Source organism: Malus domestica, chromosome 01 (assembly GCF_042453785.1).
Source record: "Malus domestica chromosome 01, GDT2T_hap1".
NCBI lineage: Eukaryota > Viridiplantae > Streptophyta > Magnoliopsida > Rosales > Rosaceae > Malus > Malus domestica.
In genome coordinates this window covers 10,597,688-10,620,235 of record NC_091661.1, presented here as the reverse complement: position 1 = coordinate 10,620,235, position 22,548 = coordinate 10,597,688, and the positions used below count along the sequence as shown (strand labels likewise).

General features: G+C 40.2%; 1 protein-coding gene across 1 annotated transcript; it reads left to right on the top strand.

The window, feature by feature from the left end:
- Positions 1–16,695: 16,695 nt before the first annotated feature.
- Positions 16,696–22,195, top strand: LOC103406066 (protein SCO1 homolog 2, mitochondrial). The gene is made up of 7 exons (XM_029105814.2): positions 16,696–16,995; positions 17,686–17,821; positions 18,003–18,081; positions 21,126–21,326; positions 21,416–21,505; positions 21,626–21,758; positions 21,843–22,195. The coding sequence occupies exons 1-7, from the start codon at positions 16,925–16,927 to the stop codon at positions 21,949–21,951; spliced, it is 819 nt and encodes a 272-aa protein (XP_028961647.1). The 5' UTR covers positions 16,696–16,924; the 3' UTR covers positions 21,952–22,195.
- Positions 22,196–22,548: the final 353 nt, after the last annotated feature.

Sequence of the window (22,548 nt, the reverse complement as noted above, 5' to 3'; positions counted from 1 at the left end):
TGGGGCTTCTGAGAAAGGATATGTGTCAATCATCATGATGGTCTGAGGTTCTCTAATAACAACTACCCTTTAACCATGAGATCTTGTATCCAATCTCTGAATTGGACACAATTGGCATTTTGAAGTTAAGAGGAAAGGGATTTTGTTCATCAATGACCTCCAGGTAGGGCTTTTGATAAGCAATTCTAAATAGTGGGCGAGCTTGTGGTTGGGCATTCCTTACTACCATCCTTCTTAATTCAGCCAACTCATCTCTAAGTTGTTAATTGGCTGTATTATTAGGCGGAGTATAAGGACGTAGTTCCCATTTCGGGCTACGATCATTGCCCAAGTTATTCTCCTTCCTTGCGTCGAGCCTCCTCCATTTAGCCTATCCTCCCTTATTAGTCATTGGCAGCGGTTTATAAGGAAGTGGTTTATTTGCCTAGGCAGGTTCTCTCTTCCCACTGGATTCCCCGATCAATTGGGGCATCCCATATTTTGCTCTTTCTTGCCCGATCTGCTCCTTATTGTTTAGTGGAAACAGGGGGTCGGATAATTTTGTTTCTAGAATTTCTTCCAAAACCGAATGACTCACTCCAGATTCTTCCTTGTTCTTCCCTTTATCCTTTTTTTCCTCAAGTATAGGAAATAGAGGAATAACTGGCTCCTTCACGGGACTGGCTTCATTTGTCATTGTCCTAACATGATCATTTTCTGTAGTAGGGTATTCCAGATCTAACCTCTTTTGCAAATTTCCTGTTAAGGAATAGAGTCTGCTTATGTCTTCCCTTGTCTATCGGGAGTTTCTCTCCATGCTCTGAGAGCTTATTTCCATGCTTTGGGAGTTTCTCTCCATGCTTTTTATAACAGCCATCATGGTGGCTTGTAGGACTTCCTTCGTAACTTTTCTTTCTGACTTCTCAGAAGAAGTTAGGCTTTCCGTTAAGACGGGTCCTTGCAAGTCTTCGGGGAGATTTGCCATGTTGGATCTTGGTGTGTAATGGGATGATTTTTGTTTTGCTCCCCACCTAAAGGTTCGTTCCTTCCTTCGCCTTCTTGGCATACAAGATTTGATCCCACCAGGCGTGCCAAAACTATGTTCAGCAAGGAATATCGCCTATGGGCATTCCTGGCTTGAGCACACAGCTCCCCGCGGAGTTGGCACTTTGGTTGATTGTCGGTCTCCTGCTTATTTCAATGTTGCAAGAGGAGAACACAGTTAGCTTCGAAAAGGTGCCTTTGCAGAGCCTTAGGTATATGCTTGGAGGCTCACAATCAAAACTAACTTTAAGTGCTTAGGCGTGCCACTACCATCTCTGTATGGCAGATGTAAAACAACTGTATTTAAGCCAATTATTTGCGCCCCAAGTTACTCTGACTTCTTGTTATCAAAGGATTGTCGTAGATGAGTTAAGTCTACATTAAGTTCTTTTTTATGCCTTGAGGTCAAGGACTTTCGTTCATCTTGTATGCTTTAAAGAGCGAATATCCAGATCTGGCTGAATGGTTTTATTTCAATAGTAATGCTCAAATGATACACTTTGAACCACTAACAGACTGGAAATAACTTGGATATATATCGAAAGATACATGATAATACTAGATCTATTAAGTAAGGAACAAAACAAAGGGGGTCGGGCTAGATTTAACCTTGTCGGGCAAGGTTGAATCTTGTACAACATCACTTCTTTGTAAGTACAAAGGTTTGGGGAGAAAAGGGAGTGAATGGTGAGCTGGTTAAACATAAGAAAATCTATACTACTATGGTTGAAAGAGTAGCATAGCTATTAAACTAGACAAAAGATGACTTTTGTGAGGGTTGATCCTGAAAAGGATTGAGGTTAGGGGCTGACTACAGCTTCGTATGTAAATCTGGCTTGAGCAGAGTTTGTGTATTTGTTTGTTTGATTGGTTGAGTGTCCTTGTCTCTGGGCCTTCTTCCTCGTTTTATAGCCGAATTAGCCTGACTTCTTGGAACTTGGCTCGTGCCCGAAAGCAACTGAAGGGTAGTGACTCATCAGTAATTTACATACTCTACTATTCAGAAAGTGCTTTTGGGCTGAGAGTAGGCCGATTTCCATCAAGTGTCACTTTTTTCAAGCTACTAGCCTTTGCATTTAATGTGGAATCATCATTTTGCCTTGGGCTGTGTGAATGGATTTGATGATGGGCCTTCGGGCCGAGTCATGTCTTCTGGGCTTCCTTTTGGGCTTCTCTTCCTCTAGCCCAAAGTTCAAATATTAACCCAAACAAGTCTCTCGACCTCGACAGACTTCTCTCAACTACTAGACTCAGTCTCTAAAATTTGTTGCTGCTGCTAGTAACAAAAATTTTAAAATTATTATGTTTTTTAGTTATTATGTTAATTTGTTGTTGCTGCTAGCAACAAAAATTTAAAAATTAAAAACAAGATCTCGTGGACTTGTAGGAACCTGCCCGTTTGTAACAGGCTGGGATAGGCTTGATTCCATTTTTAAAATTATAAAACCCATCCCGCCCTTATTTCATTTACAAACAGGTCCGGTCCAGTCCCTCCAATTTTGGGCCCTGCCGGCCCATGTCCACCCCTAATTTGAACAACTGATATTCAGTTTGACGAAATTGTATGTACAAAATAAATAAACATTTTTGACCATGGCCAAAGCCTCACGCGTCAACGAGGTGGTGGTGGTTGGGGGTTTAGTCAATGAATCTCTGATGCCTAAGTTAGTTTCTCTGAAAAGAGAGAGTGCTTAGGGATTAAATGGGTAGCAAAAGTTTACTAGAAATTGGTGGAGATGAGATATTTATAAAGGTAGAGTCGGCCACATTTGTAGGGTTTTGCCCTGTGGAGGTATCCGATTGGTTAAGGTGAGTCATCCATAGGATGGATGAGGAAAGACTAATCCCAAAGATATTATTTAATAAATAATATCTTGGGATTATTTTGGAAGTATTCGATTGTGATTCCTTAATTGATTGAGTTGATCTTCAATTAGAAGAGTATTAAAGATAAGATTTAGTAATTAATCATATCTTTAATACCTTTGACTTTTCTCCTTGTCACAGATAAGGGAGCTTGATGAAGGTGTAGTTAGCTGCTCTAGACTTCAGGGATGTTGGATTGCGCATGAAAATCTTTGTAGGCCTCACTAATTTAATAAGGGCATTCTTGTCTTCTTCATGAAAAAGTTCACGAATCACTTCCAAAAGTTTTTGGATTAGTTTTGGCTCCACACAGATGGCAGCTGAATCCTAAAAAAAGAACTTACAAAAATAAAATATCTTACGTCGTCTCACATATTTGATAGCTTGTTCTAAATAACGCTAAAGTGAAGCAAGTTTTATCATGCACTCATAAACACGTTCCTAGCATGGGTATATCTTCTCTCTCCAAAAAGAACCTTTGGATCTAACAATTATGGCAGAACATCTATCTTCATCAATTATTTGTAATATATGCAGATGATACCTTTGTTTTCTATAAGTCGCATTACAAACCATTTTCGATGACCGTGTCTAGGTGCATCGTGGTGCTACCATTCCTATAGGATACTGCTTGGTTTTCGAAACCTCTATGCTTTGCACTAAGTGAGTAACCTTTCTTGTCATTGGATTTAGCAGATGCAAAGTCTAAGCCAATGCATCTTCAAATTACTGTTTGAAGCTCCCGGTGAGCCATTGAAATTTCTTCTAAATATAAAGCATAAAGCGGTTCACATAGGAATGCCTAACGAGCAAATACACAAGCTGGTTAGCACCTTCTATACGCGTTTACTTAGTTAGCATCCCAAATTCGCGTACCCTTGCTTCTTTTAACAGGCCAGTACAAAAGCTACTAAACCTAGTAATCTAGTCTACTGGCATTTGCCCGATTACTTTACAAAAGCTTACCTCCAAGTTCATACCTGTCTTGTCCAAAACTATGGGAAAAGTTGATTTACTAGAATAGAACATGAACTCGATAGACAAGTTAACCACCTAGAATCGATCCATGACCACTACAAGAGTCCTTTACTAAGTAAGCTATGCAATCATCTTTACCCGCCTTAACCAATCTTAGTTTGGACATGTCAACACCAACATTTCATTGTATTTGAGGAGTCAAGGATTTGCTAGGAATTCCGGATTGAAAAAGAGGTAGATCAAAATATAGTGCGGAAAAACCCAAATCATGATGAATGGAATATGCCTCTGGAACTAACTTTTTTTCTCTTGATCAGTCTAGGTATTCATTGAAAAAAAGGGCAGTAAGCAAGCATAAAAGATAGGGGATGAAAGCAAATGGTATCCCACAATTAACTAAGGGTGGGCATGGTTTGGTTTGGTGCGATTTAGGGTAAAATTGAAATTTATTTCGGTTTGTTCAATGTAGCTTTGGGGTAAGAACTGAAATGGAATCAAACCATTTGATTTGGTTCAGTTCAGTTCGGTTTCAAACAGTCTTGGTGTTGGTTTGTGCCTCACTTGTAACAAGTCACCACTTTGAGACACTACTTTGGTTTGGTTTCATGAAATTCAACAAAAAGGTTTGGGTGTTTCAAGTCACTACTTTGAAATTTTGAATCGTTCAACCCTTTCTCGCTCCCTTTCCTTTAGGACACTACTTTTTGAAGGTTTAGTAGGTCTTTGAGCTTGTGAATGGGCTTGATAAGGCATTCGAGTTTGAGAATGCGATACTTTTGAAGACCTTGAATCTTGTGATGGTGAAACCATTGAACCTTGTGAACTAGAAACTTGAGATTGTTTTGATACTTGTTGTGGTTGTGGATTAAGAGTAAGAGAGTCGATACTTGAATTCAAATGGGTCAGCTCAACACAATAGAAAAAAATAACAATATACATCACATTAGTTATCATAAACTTTAAAAAGTCTAAAAATATTTTTTATATTATACGGTTTGGTTCGGTTTTAGATGTTAAGAACCGAAATCAAATCGTTTTTTAACTTGGGTTCGGTTTCAAACCGAAACCATTTCAAAACTATACAAACTGAATCATCTGGTGCAGTTTGATTTGGCTTCTGTTTTGGTTTCAATTTTTTTGGTTCCAAGTGCCCACCCCCAGTACCATGAATAGCATTCATCATTGTTGGACCACTCACAATACCCTCTGGGATGAATTGTATAATCATATTGCTAATATCACTCTGATACTTAGTCCAATTTGGTGGAGAGATGCTTCATCCACATTACTTTAAAAGGTTTGAGATCAGGTATATGCTTCATCCACATTACTTTAAAAGGTTTGAGATCAGGTATAGGAAAACAAAGATTCATACATATAACATTAACTTTTGGTAAATGTCTCGTAAACCCTCGGAAAAATTGTTTGGGCCATAAATAAAAATCAGGCATGGTAAAAAACTAAATGAATTTTATTGGCTAAAGGCGTGCAAAATGTCTCAAATTTGACTCATATAAATAGGATAATGATTTGTATTTCTTATTAAGTTAGGACTCATTGTGAATGAGTTAATGTCTCACCATACGAGTATTTATGTAAATATTATCATTTGTGCCAAAAAGAAGAACTTACTAGTTACTTAATATTACAGCCTAATGGTATTTCTCCTCGCTTGTAAGTAAGAGGTTTTGGATTCGATTCTCGTCAAAGGCAAATTTGAACTATATTATTGCTAGCTTATTGTGAGACTAAGCCCATTTCCGTCCCCTCTTGCTTTCATTCCTCTATCCATGGTAAGAGCCTTAGTATAGATGATATCGTCTAATAAAAATAAAAAAAGAACTTACCAAACATATTTCTTAGGGAAATTTTATTTCAACTCATCTAACCTCTTTCTACAGCCAACTTAAATTTTAAATGTTAATTGTCTATTTTACCCTATTCCATAATTACTATTAAGTACAAAATGAAATTAATAATAAAAATCAAATTTATCAATAGACCCACATACTGTAATTAAATCCTAGCATCACCCTTTGTTTATTCTATGTTCATTCCGATTAAAACCCTAATAGCTCTTGTTCGCGTCAGGAATTTCTGTCGGGGACGTTTCCTGGCCGACGAGCGCACAGCTCCCCGGGAGGTTGGCGCCGGTTGAGGGCTGTTGTCGGGTTTCTGCTTCACTGTCGGGCTTTGTTGGGCAAGGCTCGTCGGGCAAGGCTTGTCGGGCAAGGCTGGAAGAGAAGGACATCGTTAACTTTGAGAGGTGCCTTTGTGGGGCCTTAGGTGTAGGCCTTGAGGCTCACAATCAAGATTAACTTCTAAGTACTCAGGCGTGCCACTGCCATCTTTAGCATGGCAGATGTAAAATGGATGTCGAGTTTTAGTTGTATATATATATATATATATATATATCCGAGAAACCGTGTTAGTTATAACAGGTGCCTTTATGGGGCCTTAGGTGTAGGCCTTGAGGCTTCCCATCAGTAACTAAACCAGTGCTCGAACATATAATATTTGTTCCATTGGTTGCAGGAGCCTTACAACTATTATATTTCTGATTACCTGAATCTGAGAGATAGAACGAACCCAAGTAGGTGCCTTTGTGGGGCCTTAGGTATTTGTGGGGCCTTAGGTATAGGCCTTGAGGCTTCCCATCAGAATTCGTTCTTATACTCAAACGTTCTAGACCGCGGAATGGAATGAATCCAAATAGATGCCTTTGTGGGGCCTTAGGTGTAGGCCTTGAGGCTTCCTATAAGAATCCATTCCATGCTTAAGCGTTCTATGGTAATCATAATATAATAGAAATAAAACTAAGGGGTAGGTCGATTACTTGCGCCCCAAGTAACTTCGGACTTCTTGTTTATCAAGGATTATCGTGGATGGGTTAAGTCCACATAAGATTCTTTTTTATGCCTTGAGGCCAAGGACTTTCAACTGATCAAATTTACATGCCCGAGGGCTTAGAACTTAGATCTGGTTTGAACAATGAAGATATATTCAAATCGAATCCAGAAACTCTTTTAATAGTCATCTTACTAGAAATAACTTGAATACAACGGGAAGTATACAACATATTGCTAGGCTAATGAATGAAAAGACAAAAACAAAGAAGGTCGGGCAAGGTTTAACCTTGTCGGGCAAGCATGGTCGTCTTGCAGGTTCCTATCTTTGTGGTTTATCAAGGGTCTGAGAGCTTTTAGGGAGAGGTAAGGAGAAGAGTTTACAAAGAGAAATTGATACTACAGTAAGGTTGAACAGGGTAGCAGAGCTATTACAAGGGTTTGAGTGAAGGTTTGTCCCGAGAGGGATGAAGGCTTGGGCTGACTACAGCTTCGTTTTGAAGGCAAATCTGGCTTTGAACAGAGTTTGTGCTTGCATTTGTTTGTTTGTTTGAGTGTCCTTAATCCTGATTTCTCTTTCTCCTTTTATAGACAACTCAGCTTGGCCTCTTGTAGCAGCAGCCTTGCCCGAATGTAACTTGAGAGGCAGTGACTCATCAGCTATTTTACTTGTTCTGCCATTATAAAGTACTTTATGGGCTGTATAGCTGGTCAGTCTATACCACTTGGCCTTTGGGTAGGTGAGCAAGTGGTCTTCATGAGCTGCACCAAGTCAGAAAATCCCTTTTCTGTTTTCTGGCTTTGGCCGGGCTTAGGCCGATTCTTCCTTTAGGCATCCCTTTGGGTTAGCCCCCTCTCCTGAGCCCAAAGTTCAAGTTTTGATCCAAACAGTGCCCCATTCAATTGATATTTAGCCTGGAATTCCAGGCGCCAATATTGATTGAATTGCTCATTATCCTTGGAACTTGTGTCTTCTAGATGAAATTAATGGCACCCGGAGTCTCTTGATCTTCTCACAACCCTTGAACTACCCTCTAGTATTCTTTATAAATGTCAGCCCTCTTAACAAACCATCCTCGAACTCAACTTTCAATCTCCCTAAGTGTTTCTTCTTTCTGAGTTTCCTCCTAAAACTGTGGAATGAGTTCTTCAAATTTTAAGTGGAGTTTCCTAAAATTCCCTTTCTGTGAGAAAAAGAGTTTTCATCAAATAATCGCTATCTCCAACACCTTTGGTCGAACACCCCGCTATCTCCAACACCCTTGGTCAGGCGGTTTCCTCACGACGGCTTGCTTTCCTGCTTGCTACCGTAATAAGTCGGGCTTCACCATCACATACAGTGATAGTCTTGATTGAGGATCCTCTACCAGGCATGTCTTGGCCGCACAACCCGATCACTTGATTGGGTTCCATCCATGAAGACATCGGAAAATCAGCTGAAGATATCATTGCATCCAGAAGGAGAATTGATTGTAATACGTCGGCTTTGAATCTTTTGTAAATTTCACCAATTTGTCGAAATGAAATATACATTATTTCAGCAACTTTTGTCTTTCCCTCTTCTTGAATGATTGATAAATATATATTGCACATTGATATCCTAAAGCTTGCCTTACCTTGCATCCTCTTCAATATAACAATCTCTAACATCCCACAACGTAGGACAATATTTCTTTAAGAATTTAACATTAATGGGATGTTTCTGCCTGTTTCCTTCAAGGTCCGCCAAGTAGTATCATCCTCTATCCAAAAAGCGACTAATAATGAAAGGACCTTCCCATGTCGGGCTCCATTTTCCAAAGCCCCTGAGCTGAGCTCCTAGAGGGAGGACTGTCTTCCAGACTAAATCCCCTTCATTGAAAGACTTCATCTTTACCTTTTTGTTATAAGCTCGAGCAACGGCTTGCTTTCCTTCTTGAATCTGGTTTAAAGCTTCAATTCGGGCTACATCCAAGTCTTCAATTCCTTGACACATGGCTTCAATGTACTCTTCACTATGTAACCCAAATTGATTTTGAATTCTGACAGAACTTACATTGATCTTCACGGGGAGCACTGCATCTTGCCCGAAAGTTAAAGCATAAGGAGTTGTCCCCGTTCCTGCCCTCTTGGAAGTTCTATATGCCCACAAAGTGTTCCCCACTTTTCTGGACTATCTATCACCATTCTTTTGATAATGTTGACCAGGATCTTGTTGCTGGCCTCTGCCTGGCCATTTGATTGAGGGTAGTACGGACTGGACTGGATCATCTTTATTTTGTACTTGTTTGCAAACTCCTCAACTTCTTTTGAAATAAAAGATGGCCCACAATCCGTTACTATAGTTTCGGGCACCCCATACCTGTGCAGAATCTTGGTCTCGATAAAATTCTTGACTGCGGCTGAAGTTGTGGATTTTACTGCTGATGCTTCCACCCACTTGGTGAAATAATTCGTTGCTACAATTATGAAAGTATGCCCTTTACTAGAAGCTGGATAGATTTGCCCGATGAAGTCCATCGCCCATCCTCTGAAGGCCCAAGGCTTAACTACTGGATTTAAAGGTACTGAAGGTACATGCTGAAGAGGTCCGTGCCTTTGACATTCTTCACAACCTCGGGCATAAGACTTGCAATCTTTTTCCATGTCGGGCCAGAAATAACCATACCTTCTAAGTAACCATCTCATCTTCGTTCCAGCCTGATGTGTTCCACATACTCCTTCATGTACTTCGACCATTACCCTCATGGATTCTTCTTGGCCCAAGCATTTCAATAGTAACCCCATCTGGAGTCTTCCTTAGCAAGTTCTTCGCCCATAAGACATACTTGGTTGCTTGCTGTCTATCCTTCTTGCTTGAAGGCGAAGAGGGATCATTCAAATGATGAATGATAGGTGACCTCCAATCTTCTATCTTGGCTTCTAACACCATTATATCTAGACTGAATCCCATTTCTAAGATCGAAGGAAGGTTTCTTCTTTGGATCTCGACATCTACCCCATATATTCTCTCCTGTATTGGCACTCCTGAGGCTAGTTGTGCCATCTCGTTGGCCGCTAAGTTGGATCCCCTGGGAATATGATTGACTGATATCTCAGAATCCCAGAAACTCAGTAATTGCGTAGCCGCCAAGTAATACCCCGCCATGGTAATATGTCTGCACTTGAACTCCCCATTTAACTGGTTTATTACTAACTCTGAATCTCCATAGACCTCTACCCCTACTGCCCCCAGATCCATCAAGATTTCCAGACCAATTATTAAGGCCTCATACTCTGCCCGATTATTAGTATTTCCTTGGTAGTCCAGGAGAAATGAGTAATAATGATAAACCCTTTGAGGGTTTACAATCACAATCCCTGCTCCTGAAGCCTTCTGAGTGTGAGATCCATCAAAGTACGGCTTCTAAGGAGTGATACAGAGACCTGTCACTATTCTTATCTCTTGTTGGACCCAATCTTCTTTGCCCGAGATATCTTTTCTTGGCGGGATCCAAATGCTAGTGACCTCCAGGCTTCCTGGGATATTGATTACCTCACTTTGAGATTCTTGATGCTTGGCCAAGAAGTCAGCAATTGCTTGGCCTTTGACTGCCCTTTGGGGTACATACTGAAAACTGAATTCTGATAATGCTAGAATCCATTTCCCAATCCTTCCTGTTAGCATTGGTTTTGACAACATGTACTTTATCACATCTGTCTTGGCGATGATGTGCACGTGACAAGGTAACATGTAATGCCTTAGCTTACTGGCAGTGAAATATAGAGCCAAGCATAATCTCTCTACTGGGGAATATCTTGTTTCTATCTCGGTCAGAATTCTACTGAGGTAGTACACTGCCTGCTCCTTCCCGCCTTCATTATTTTGGGCTAGCAAACTCCCGATTGACTTTTCTGAGGCAAAAACATACAGCTTCAAGGGTTTTCCCCTTTGAGGTGGCACCAACACTGGTGGAGAAGTCAAATAGGCCTTGATGCTGTCAAAGGCCTATTGGTGTGGTGGTCCCCACTCGAAGTTTTCTTTATCTTTCAATCTTAGTAAAGGAGTCAGCGGCTGGATCTTGCCTGCTAAATTAGCAATGAATCTCCTCAAGAAGTTAATTTTGCCCAGTAGCCTCTGGAGTTGCACCTTGTTGGTGGGTGAAGGTGACTCCATTATTGCCCGAGATTTGTTTTTGTCCACTTCTACACCTCTTTGATGCACTAGGAATCCCAAGAAGTTGCCCGCTCTTACTCCAAACGCACACTTCTTTGGATTCATCTTTAATTTGTGGATCCTCATCCTTGCTAATGCTTGTCTGAGGTCTTCCAGATGTTGCTTTTCTGTCTTAGACTTCACCACTATGTCATCGATGTATACTTCCATGCTCTGGCCAATCAGATCGTGAAAGATGGCATTCATTGCCCTTTGGTAGGTTGCACTAGCATTCTTGAGCCCGAATGGCATGACCAGATATTCATATGCCCCCACATGACCGGACACCTAAAAGTTGTTTTGTGTATATCTTCTGGAGCCATCTTTATTTGATTATACCCGGCATTCCCATCCATAAAAGATAAGACTTTATGTTTTGCTACTGCATCTATGGATAAATCGGCCACGGGCATGGGATACTCATCTTTTGGTGTAACACTATTAATATTTCTGTAATCCACACAACATCGTACTGCTTTTGTTACAGCTTTTAAAACGGGTACAATGTTGGCCAACCACTCCACATATTTGGCTGGTCTGATAAAGCCAGCTTTTACTAGCCTTTCAATATCTTATTTGACCCTTTCTTCTATCTCCTTTGACATCCTTCGTGGTGCTTGCTTAACAGGTTTATATCCCTCCTTAATGGGCATTCTATGTTCCACCAAGGCTGAATTTAAACCTGGCATTTCAATATAATGCCAAGCAAAACAGTCTTTGAATTCTTGTAAAGGCAGATAATCTTTGCCCGATCATCAACCCCCAATAAACCACTAATTTGTATTGGTCTTGGATCCTCCTCTGTCCTTAGATCAATAACTTCTAGAGGATCTTGGACTTCTAGTGGTGGCTTATCTGGTTCTGCACACAAAAATTCGACTAGCTCCGGGCTCTCGGGCAAGTCGTCTGGCCCATCTAGGTCATAAATGCACTCAGCCATTTGAATGGCCCTTTCCAATTCTTTTTTACAAGATTCCTCCTTGCTTTCATGCTGGCTGGTTGAAGCTCCCACCTGGCATTCCCGCTCTTCTTTGTCCAAGAGCTCCCTTTCTTACCTTCTTCCCTTCCCATATACCAACAGTCTTTTAATTAGGGATCTGACTACCATTACCTGATCTTTCTTCTTTTGTTCATTCATTGATGGTGTAGGGGATTTGGGATGATACAAGGTTTATCCCACTCCTCTCTAGTAAGGAGCATTCCTTGTTCCAAAAGCTTTTGGGCCGTCACCTTGGTAGGGCGGCCGTTCTCATCAGCTCCTGAACATTTCAAGATTCCTACGTTAGGGTTGTAGAAACTTGCTTCCGCAACATTAGCTGTGGGGAGAAATGGCCGTGATTCGGCCTCTACCATCTCCCAAAAGCCTAGTCCTTTTGTGCCCGCTTCATGATAAACAGCCACTTGTTGATGAAGAGTGGAGGGTATGGCTAGACTTTGATGGATCCAATCCCTCCCGAGTAAGGCTCCATAAGTGGAGGTGCAGTCCACCACAAAGAATGCCAGCATGATCTGTTTAGATCCCAAATCCACTTCTAAAGGCAATATCCCATGAGTTTTGGTGATAGCGCCCGAAAAGCTAGAGACCGTGAGGTCTGTAGGAATAAGATCCTCTGTGCCTCTTCCCATTTTCCTCATTTGCTTGGCTGGTAACACATTAACAGCTGCCCCCCCCATCAATCAAAATTCTTTTGAAGGGCACCCCTTCCAAATAAGCAGTAACAAATATGGGCTTCAGATGATTGGCCAATGAGATATTCGGGCGGCTAAACACCATTTTGTCTGTATAAATCCTGAAAGGACCATCCTTGGATGCTTCAGCAGATTCAGCCTTGCCCGACTCTCCTCCTTCGATTACCTCCACATTGACATGTGCCATTATTGGCTCAGTTGTCAAGTAATCACCCTTCATAGTAACGGGTTGATCAGGTCTGGCACCAAACATGGCGGATAATACATACGCCATGTTGATATGAAAACTACTAGGCTCGGGCAGATCTTCTTTCTTGCCCTCAATCTGGTCCATGAATTCATCCAACCAAGCCATCGCATCTGCTGGAAGTAGTGGTTCCAATGTCCTTTCTTGTTGATCCATGCCGGCATACAACGTTTTCTTTGGAACTTCACCAAAAAGATCTACCAATGGCAGAGAAGGTGGTCTCCTTTCAGACGAAATAGTTCCATCCGGCTTCTATCCGGGAGTTGGTACCATGATTAGATCTTCTTGAGCCCGCCTCAAGATCCTATACTTCCCAAGGTGTTGGTTCTGCGGAACGTGATTCCCATCGCCTTCTGTCTTGCTACTGGCCTTTTCCACCTCTTTCTTACTTCTCCAGCGGAGCTGACTATTTCCCCCAGATGATGTTTTTTCCAATTTTTTATTTTGGGAGGCTTCAGATGTTGCGGGGGTCTTCAGGGAATTCATGTAGGCTTTGTGCTGCCTTTGAACTCTTCTAACCATGGAGGCTCCCATTTGTTTGGTAAGCTGTCCATTCTTTCCGACTACGTACCATTTTCACCCGAGGTGGGTAGGATTTCCTTTTCCGACAGGATTTGTTATCCCATCAATCCTCTTGATTTCCTTCCCCAATGGCCATATTAAGGATAATCTGCATCCCTCCGTGTTTTGGCCTCCATATCTTCCGCCTCTTCAAAAGCTTCATGGTTTCGAAATACTTCTGATAAAGCTTTGGGTTGGGAATCACCTCCTAATCGTTGAAAAACGCTTCGGGAAGTGCCTTTTCTTGTAGCCTGCTTGATCTTTTCGTGGGCTTCTCTCCTTTCATCTTCTTCTTTCCTCCTGATTAGTTCATGATCAATGAGGATTCCAACTGGGGGAATTTCGAGCTCACACTCGCATTGGCACTTACTACACATAACCATCCCCTTGATTATGGCTGCTTTTGGATACTCGGGCGATTTGATTACCCTTCCTGTAGGTTTTTTAGCCAGTCTTCCTTCCTCCACTTCCCTTGTGATTTTTTCTTTTCCTTTCTCAGCCCATGCCATACTGATCATATTTATAGGGGCCTCTGAGAAGGGAACTGTAGGTTTGTCCACCACCACCTCTTCTGGCTGGCTGGTTTTAAGTCTCTTTCCCTCGGGAGGAACCAAGTCTGTTTCTTTTCTGGAGCCTGTGGAGGCTTTCTCCAATCTTTGCAACATCTGTAGCAACGTGGTTTGCAAATCTTCTGGCATTTTGACATATATCTTCTGATCAAATGTATCTCACCGGGCGTGCCAAAACTATGTTCGCGTCAGGAATTTCCGTCGGGGACGTTTCCTGGCCGACGAGCGCACAGCTCCCCGGGAGGTTGGCGCCGGTTGAAGGCTGCTGTCGAGTTTCTGCTTCACTGTCGGGCTTTGTCGGGCAAGGCTCGTCGGGCAAGACTCATCGGGCAAGGTTGGAAGAGAATGACATCGTTAACTTTGAGAGGTGCCTTTGTGGGGCCTTAGGTGTAGGCCTTGAGGCTCACAATCAAGATTAACTTCTAAGTACTCAGGCGTGCCACTGCCATCTTTAGCATGGCAGATGTAAAATGGATGTCAAGTTTTAGTTGTATATATATATGTCTGAGAAACCGTGTTAGTTATAACAGGTGCCTTTGTGGGGCCTTAGGTGTAGGCCTTGAAGCTTCCCATCAGTAACTAAACCAGTGCTCGAACATATAATATTTGTTTCATTGGTTGCAGGAGCCTTACAACTATTATATTTCTGATTACCTGAATTTGAGAGATAGAACAAACCCAAATAGGTGCCTTTGTGGGGCCTTAGGTATAGGCCTTGAGGCTTCCCATCAGAATTCGTTCTTATACTCAAACGTTCTAGACCGCGGAATGGAATGAATCCAAATAGATGCCTTTGTGGGGCCTTAGGTGTAGGTCTTGAGGCTTCCTATCAGAATCCATTCCATGCTTAAGTGTTCTATGATAATCATAATATAATAGAAATAAAACTAAGGGGTAGGTCGATTACTTGCGCCCCAAGTAACTTCGGACTTCTTGTTTATCAAGAATTATCGTGGATGAGTTAAGTCCACATAAGATTCTTTTTTATGCCTTGAGGCCAAGGACTTTCAACTGATCAAATTTACATGCCCGAGGGCTTAGAACTTAGATCTGGTTTGAACAATGAAGATATATTCAAATCGGATCCAAGTACTAAGAGACTCTTTTAATAGTCATCTTACTAGAAATAACTTGAATACAACGGGAAGTATACAACATATTGCTAGGCTAATGAGTGAAAAGACAAAAACAAAGAAGGTCGGGCAAGGTTTAACCTTGTCGGGCAAGCCTGGTCGTCTTGCAGGTTCCTATCTTTGTGGTTTATCAAGGTTCTGAGAGCTTTTAGGGAGAGGTAAGGAGAGGAGTTTACAAAGAGAAATCGATACTACAGCAAGGTTGAACAGGGTAGCAGAGCTATTACAAGGGTTTGAGTGAAGGTTTGTCCTGAGATGGATGAAGGCTTAGGCTGACTACAGCTTCGTTTTGAAGGCAAATCTGGCTTTGAGCAGAGTTTGTGCTTGCATTTGTTTGTTTGTTTGAGTGTCCTTAATCCTGATTTCTCTTTCTCCTTTTATAGACAACTCAGCTTGGCCTCTTGTAGCAGCAGCCTTGCCCGAATGTAACTTGAGAGGCAGTGAATCATCAGCTATTTTACTTGTTCTGCCATTATAAAGTACTTTATAGGCTGTATAGCTGGTCAGTCTATACCACTTGGCCTTTAGGTAAGTGAGCAAGTGGTCTTCATGAGCTGCACCAAGTCAGAAAAGCCCTTTTCTGTTTTCTGGGCTTTGGCCGGGCTTAGGCCGATTCTTCCTTTAGGCATCCCTTTGGGCCAGCCCCCTCTCCTGAGCCCAAAGTTCAAGTTTTGATCCAAACAGCTCTAATAGAGAAAAACAAGCTTTCTATTGATGGATGGTGATTTTGAAGTTTTTAATCCTCCAACTAAGGTATGACTCGATTTATGGATATTTTGTTTGTTTGCTTCTTCTTTGGATTAAATTTCATACTTTTTATATTATATTGTATTTGTTTTTCTCTACCGTGTGTATGTGCCCCAAAACACCAGTGCAAGGACTTTTGATTAGTACTGCAAAGACATAAAACTTGATTCTTGGTGCAAATAAATATTGCTCAACCTTAACCACGAACTAGCGGGTGGCATGTCTTGCATCTATTTTATTCGAAATAGCTCTAATTTGTTTATTTGTTTATTAACATAGCAGAGCCCTATGTCACTTCAAAGGTTTTTAAAAAGTACATGAAAATGCTCGATTTAAAAAGGATTGAATTGGGGCTTGCATAACATTCTCTTGGCAAATTCAAGTCTATGGAATGATCTCTTGGATCCCAAGTCCATGGATGGGTTGTGGTAGCAAAAAGGAAAAAAAAGCAGCCATGGAAATGCTAGTCATATACGACATATGCAATTATAAAGGGGCAAAGGACACCTCTTTGAAAAAAAAAAAAGATTCAATTAGATATGTTATTTTATTAAGGGAATGAGTGTAAAGATAATTTTACATTTTGAATTGGGTTTAAGAGGGTAGTTTAGGTAATAAATTTGGGTTTAAAGAGATATTAATTCTTTAATAAAAAACAATATGGATGAAAAGAATGAATTGAGTGTAGAAATATGTTAGATGAGTTCATATAAAATTTCCCTAATTCTTATTATTAATCAATGCATTGTGTTTGACAGATAAGCTATGGGAGGAGGATGTCCATGGACATGGATTGCAATCCAAGGGTTTACCCAAAAAAATAAAAATAATAAAAAAATTGAAAAAGATGATGTTTTTGGGGGGGGGGGGGGGTGATAATTTATCTTTCCAATAGACTTTCGTAAAAACATTTAAAAAAATAATAATAAAAACATTTCCATAGGGGGCAATTTTGCAGACGGAGGGAAAAAGAGCGCGTGCTGTGCCCGTTGGACTCTCGGGGTTTTGTACCATGATACAAAGTCGAAATGGGTTTTCGCTCAAATCAGGTATCCACCAAAAATTCACCGAAGAAATTTTCCTAGAAAATCATGCCCTTTCCTCGGTTCATTTTCTTCTCGTCCAAACAACGCTCACAGGAGGCTCTCAATCTACTTCGGAGGTACTCACTCCACGATCCCTTTGAGATTTCTTTACTGGTAGAATTTAATTCATGTCAGTACTCTTGAATCGCTGGAATTCATTCTTTATATTGGAATCACTCCTTTTCAATTTCACCGAATTGGGTTTTTGATATGCAGACTAGATTATATGTCGCTAAATTCTCATAAATGTTTGCGTTCATATACGCACACATAAGTGTATCATTTTAAATTACATCCCAAATGTCTGTTGTTGAAAGGTACTTGGAGTAGTAGTATATGTGTTCTTATCACCTTTTTCTTGCAAATTGGGTTTGCAATGGCAAGTTCTATGTTTGGTTTTCGAACAGTTTTCGCTACAACCCGAATGTGTTGATTGGAAAGATAAAATGAGTCAACTATGTGATATTTGGTTATGTTTCAGTACATTGTCTTTTACAAATAGACGATTTTATTGGATTTTTGACCATTAACTTGAAGTGGGTTTTTTGGGGTTTTATGTTTCATCCCACTATTGAGCACATTGGGGTTTCGAATTGAAGAACGTAAAATCCCAAATGGATTTTTTTCGGTTATATGTGAAGTGGAATTCACCATTCTGGCAAGCATAAATCTATATTCTAATCCCCATATGGGGATACCGCTCAAAGTTCTGTTTCATGTGTCCTTTAGCATTTGAGTTTTGACTAAATCACTTGTGCTTGCTGTAGGTCTGGCTTCTCTAAGAAAATGCAGTCACGTAATTATGCCAAGTCATCGAACCATGCCAATGGGAAGACAGATATTAGACCTCCTATGAATGTAGAAACACCACCGGCTTCTCACTCATGGGGCACCTATGTTATTGTACGCAGCCTTCACCTTTATGTTCTCTTATCAGTTTTATTATCTACATATTCTTGTTTTCAGAAGTTGTGAAAAATGAGCATCTGTCTCATGCTTTTCCGGGATTAATTTCCCTTTATTTAATGTAAACAGATTGTCTCTAACCTCTATTGATATTGTTCATAATATACTTGTTCTGCAGCCGGCTGCTGGTATACTAGGATTTGCTGGTATTGCAACTTTCATTCGCTATAACGATGAGAGGAGAGTAACTTTGAAAGGTACAGTTTCGGCCTGTGATATTGCTAGGTAACTGTGTTTGGTTTGAAGAAGTTGGAATACATTTACCTAGTTCTGTGGCCTTTTGATATAATTTTGTTTTCGTGTTCTTCCTCCTTATTTGTTCCATTAAGTGGAATCCAGTCATTTGTTGGTATAAAATGGCATTTAAGTTAAATGGCTAATTTTATCTGTCAAAGATAGCTCATTTCAGCAACTTAAGAGTCTTTGCTTCTGACTGTAAAAGCGTTTTAAGTTTTTAAGGGATTATTTGATGTTAGCCTTGATGTGTGAAATACAAGAGGTTTCATGATGAATGTATACCTCCAGTCTGAAATCTCTAGGATATTGGTTATAAAATCATTTATCTAGTGAAATTAGACTGTTTATGTGAAGTGTTAATGGTTTGGCCATCATGCCATTTTCTTTTGAGGTAAATCATTGATGTCTGTTTTGTACATTAGTTGGAAAATGTTTAATAGGATTTCTTGGTTTTAAATGTAAGCAAAACTTGCAGCACATATGTCATTTTGACCCTCAGTTAGGATTTATTTTGGGCGTAGACAAATTGTTCTTCATGCAGGACTACATCTTTTGTTCCTTTCTTCATTTAATAGCTTTTGCTTGATGAATGAGTAACATAAACAATTTAGTCTTGTGAACTTCTTGTTATGTTTGACAATACAGGATAGGAATGGTTGGTATGACAATTTAATAATGGCTGAATGAGTTTATATTGTTTGTAATACTAAGTTTGGTGATTTTCTTTTGCTAATCTGCAATGGCTTGGGTTCGGCTTGACTGACAGCCATATTAAACACTACTACTGATAACTGAAATGGAACCCTAAAAGTGATATAAGTGATATGAAGGAAAACAGTGAAAACCTTGGTACTTTTCTGTTCTATCTTCATAGCTTCATTTTCCCCTCGAGAAAAGAGTGACATACAGGTGATGGCATAATTCAGTATGAGGAGTGAGGCCTAATCTTGTCATGGTATTCGGTATTCTGTAAGGTAGTTGGCACCCCAAGATTTATCCTACCTGAGTTTTTGCTGTAACTCGTCTGTGTCAGGCTGTAAAACTTGATGGCTTGCAGCGTTGCAGCATATTATTATGTACAGGGAGTAATGGGTTAGTGTATGGGTTCTCGATTTGTGCAAATTACTTGTCGGGAGGGAAATAGGCGCCCAAGCAAGCAGGTCTTACATTAAGCATGATATATTGTTACTAGGTTGAGAAATTCGTTGGAGTAAGGCCTAGAGTTACTGCAGCCAATGTTTAGGTATTATTAGAAAATGGTAATTATGTGTTAAGTTATGATTTTGAAGGGTAAATTAAATGCCTTCCCGCGAACTTTGTTTCAGGCCAAGTTTGGAATATTGTGATCAGTTACTTATATCTATGCAAATCATTTTTTAATCAGTTGCAACATTTGGACAGAGGATTTGGACTTGGAACCTGTTTAGAGGAGAGGTGTGGATACCAATTGGGTTATACTGTAATCAAAATCAATAGGAAGCGAAACAGAATATAGGGTAATCGGCCCTTTATGCTCTCAGCTATTATAGTAGTGTCAAATTACCCACTAGACATTTTTTCCCCCAGCCAATTTAGGACCTGAAATATATAAAGTGGTAAATCTAGGACGCACCGTCAGATTCCTTGCAATTCCATCCAAGCTGTTGTCAAATAAAGTCAGGTGACCTATCTTCGAAGTTGTCATTTATCGCAGATGTTTTACTACCCCCATGTACCATTACAGAGGTTCAAGCCTCCTCAATTGGAATCACTTGAAAAACAAGGCAGCTTCCTCAGTTATCCCAGCTTGGGGTTCCTCTGTTATGTAGCCACTTTGTAGCTCTGTTTGTCTTTGCACCCAAATTTAACGGGAGATAACAGAGGAAAAAGAACACCAATATTTAAGAATCCCCCTATCACTTACCCAACATCTCTATTCCCTATCAGAGTACCCCTACCCCAGATTATATTATCTGAAATTTCAATGGGGTACTTGATGACCCAATTCTATATCAGTTTCTACGTTCAATAGCTGTGCTGGGTGGAAAATATTACAAATCAGACTTGTAGACAAGTCTGAGCTCATTGATTTGGACAAGGAATACTTCGCCAACACTGCTTAAGTGAAAACTCAAAACCCAAAGACATAAAAAAGTTTGATTTTATGGCAATGTTGAATATGCTTTTGGACAATAAGAGGGCAATGATGTAGCTGGTTTGGTTTGGATGTGTGAACTTGGTTGGAGGTTTGGAAATTGGTAGGGACAAATTTGTTTGAAATGGAGGAAGTGGGCTGACGATGATGGATGATGTGATTTTCGTTTTGCAATTGTTCTCTTGGAGAGATTCCGATGGAGGAGGCTTGATCTTTGTGCAGTCTGATTGATCTCTGTACTGTATGGGGTTGCAAGGGTTGTAGAATATCTGACTAAGCTGCCCTAAAATGTGAGTCGCGTGGCGGGTACATGAATCAACTTGATGCTAGCTTGGATGGAATTGACGTGACGTGTCCTAGATTGACCATTTTAATATATTTGAGATCATAAATTGGCTGAATAAAAGTTTTGAGGGGTAAATTAACACTTAATAATTCAGGGAGCAAAAATCTGATTACCCAAGTTATAATATCTTTCCATATGAGGTTCATGTGCATCTCACCTATTCAATATCTACCCATTTGGTATGACTTCAACTTTGTCTGAAATCTTATGAGAAATTCATAATAAATTTAGTTCCTCATTGAACTCTGTGTGAGAATGTGAGGACAAAGTCCTACATTGGTGAAGGATCAAACCATGCAAGGGCTTCTAAGGAGTTGGGCTACTCCGCATATTGCCAATTGGTTTTATGGTGGAACCTCAACTTTCTTCACTTTGTTACCCCCATGTTAAAAGAACATCTAGCTTCCCTATTTGAAAACTTAATGGCTCTTCAAGTATGTTCCTGATTGAATTGGTATAGAAAGGACTGTTTATTTCGTAAGGCCAAGTGATAATCCCTTTTCTTACTTTTTCTTTCTGAGCAGGTCAGGGTAACAACCAGTGCATGAACAATGTCAGGGGCCCTATAATCGGTGGTCCATTCACTTTAGTAGACACAGAGAATCACACGGTCACTGAACGGAATCTATTAGGAAACTGGGTTCTTCTCTACTTTGGATATACTTCTTCTCCTGATGTTGGACCGGAGCAAGTCCAGATGATGGCCAAGACCATAAACATATTAGGTTTGCGACGCTTGTCAACATTTCATATGCGAACACAATTTCGAGGTTTGATTACTGATGCGCTTCTTTCTCTTTTTTGCTTTTATAAGAGTCGAGATATAATTTGAAGGCTCTACCAGTATTTGTTACGCTTGATCCAGAACGTGACAACCCTTCTCATCTTCGTGCCTACCTCAAAGGTCCAAATTCTTCAACAGCCCAGTTTGTAATTTTATATTCAAATTGTTTATACACAGATGGTTTAGTTAATATCTCCTTTTGGTTTCCCCACCCACCTCACTCAAAGTTTTCATGGACAGAGTTTGATTCAAGGATTGTGGGGTTAACTGGACCTGTATCAGCTATAAGGCAGATAGCTCAGGAATACCGTGCTTATTTTAAGAAGGTTGAAGAAGACAGAGATGACTATCTCGTTGAGTCTTCCCACAACATGTGAGCCACTAGCTTAAATCTTTTCCTTTTCAAGTTTTCTGGTTATTAGCTTATAGTGGCTGTAATTTGTATTGAAACAAGCAGGTATTTGATGAACCCAAACATGGAAGTTGTGAGATGCTTTGGTGTAGAGTACAATGCAGAAGAACTGTCAGAAGCAATAGTAAAGGAACTGAAAAGAACCTCAACTTAAGAGCCGAAGGGTTTTGCAAAGCGTAATGGAGATTTTACATTCCTCCTATCCTTCATTCTCTCTCTCTTAGCCATACATATCACAGAATTCGATCACCACTCTTGATTAGGTAGCAGTTTAGAACTTTCACAGTTTCTTGGTTCAGAATTTTTTTGTTTTTGTTTTTTAATGCTACCTCAAATTCTTGGTTCATTTCTTAACTTCATTGGTTGTAGACAAGAATATGTAAATTTCTTTTCTCAAATTGTTGGGTGATCGAGTCCTTATTAGTTGCAATGATGAGACATGTTATAGGCAATTAAAACGTCTTTGGGTCCAATCCGTTGTTTGATGGCAATTAAAACGTCTTTTGTTTTTCCTGCTAACATGTATTTATACATTTATTAATCCTTCTGTTAGTAAGTAATATTCGGAACTTGCCTGATTTATAAAAATAAAGTTTCGAACTTGACTTGAGTGCAAAGAAACAATCAGCTTCACGATATACGCACATTTATGTTTGGGTCCTACGTGGGATGTTGAAACCAACAGAGGCATGCCAAGCTCAAAAGAAATAAGGGCAACGACAGTTTGACATTAGGTTGTGGTGAGTCAGTC

Excerpts from the sequence above, each read along its gene's own strand:
- LOC103406066 (XM_029105814.2), top strand. The coding sequence starts at position 16,925 with ATGCCCTTTCCTCGGTTCATTTTCTTCTCGTCCAAACAACGCTCACAG. Across the intron at positions 18,082-21,125 it reads GAGGAGAGTAACTTTGAAAG|GTCAGGGTAACAACCAGTGC; the intron begins GTACAGTTTCGG and ends CTTTCTGAGCAG. Across the intron at positions 21,327-21,415 it reads CAAGACCATAAACATATTAG|AGTCGAGATATAATTTGAAG; the intron begins GTTTGCGACGCT and ends TGCTTTTATAAG.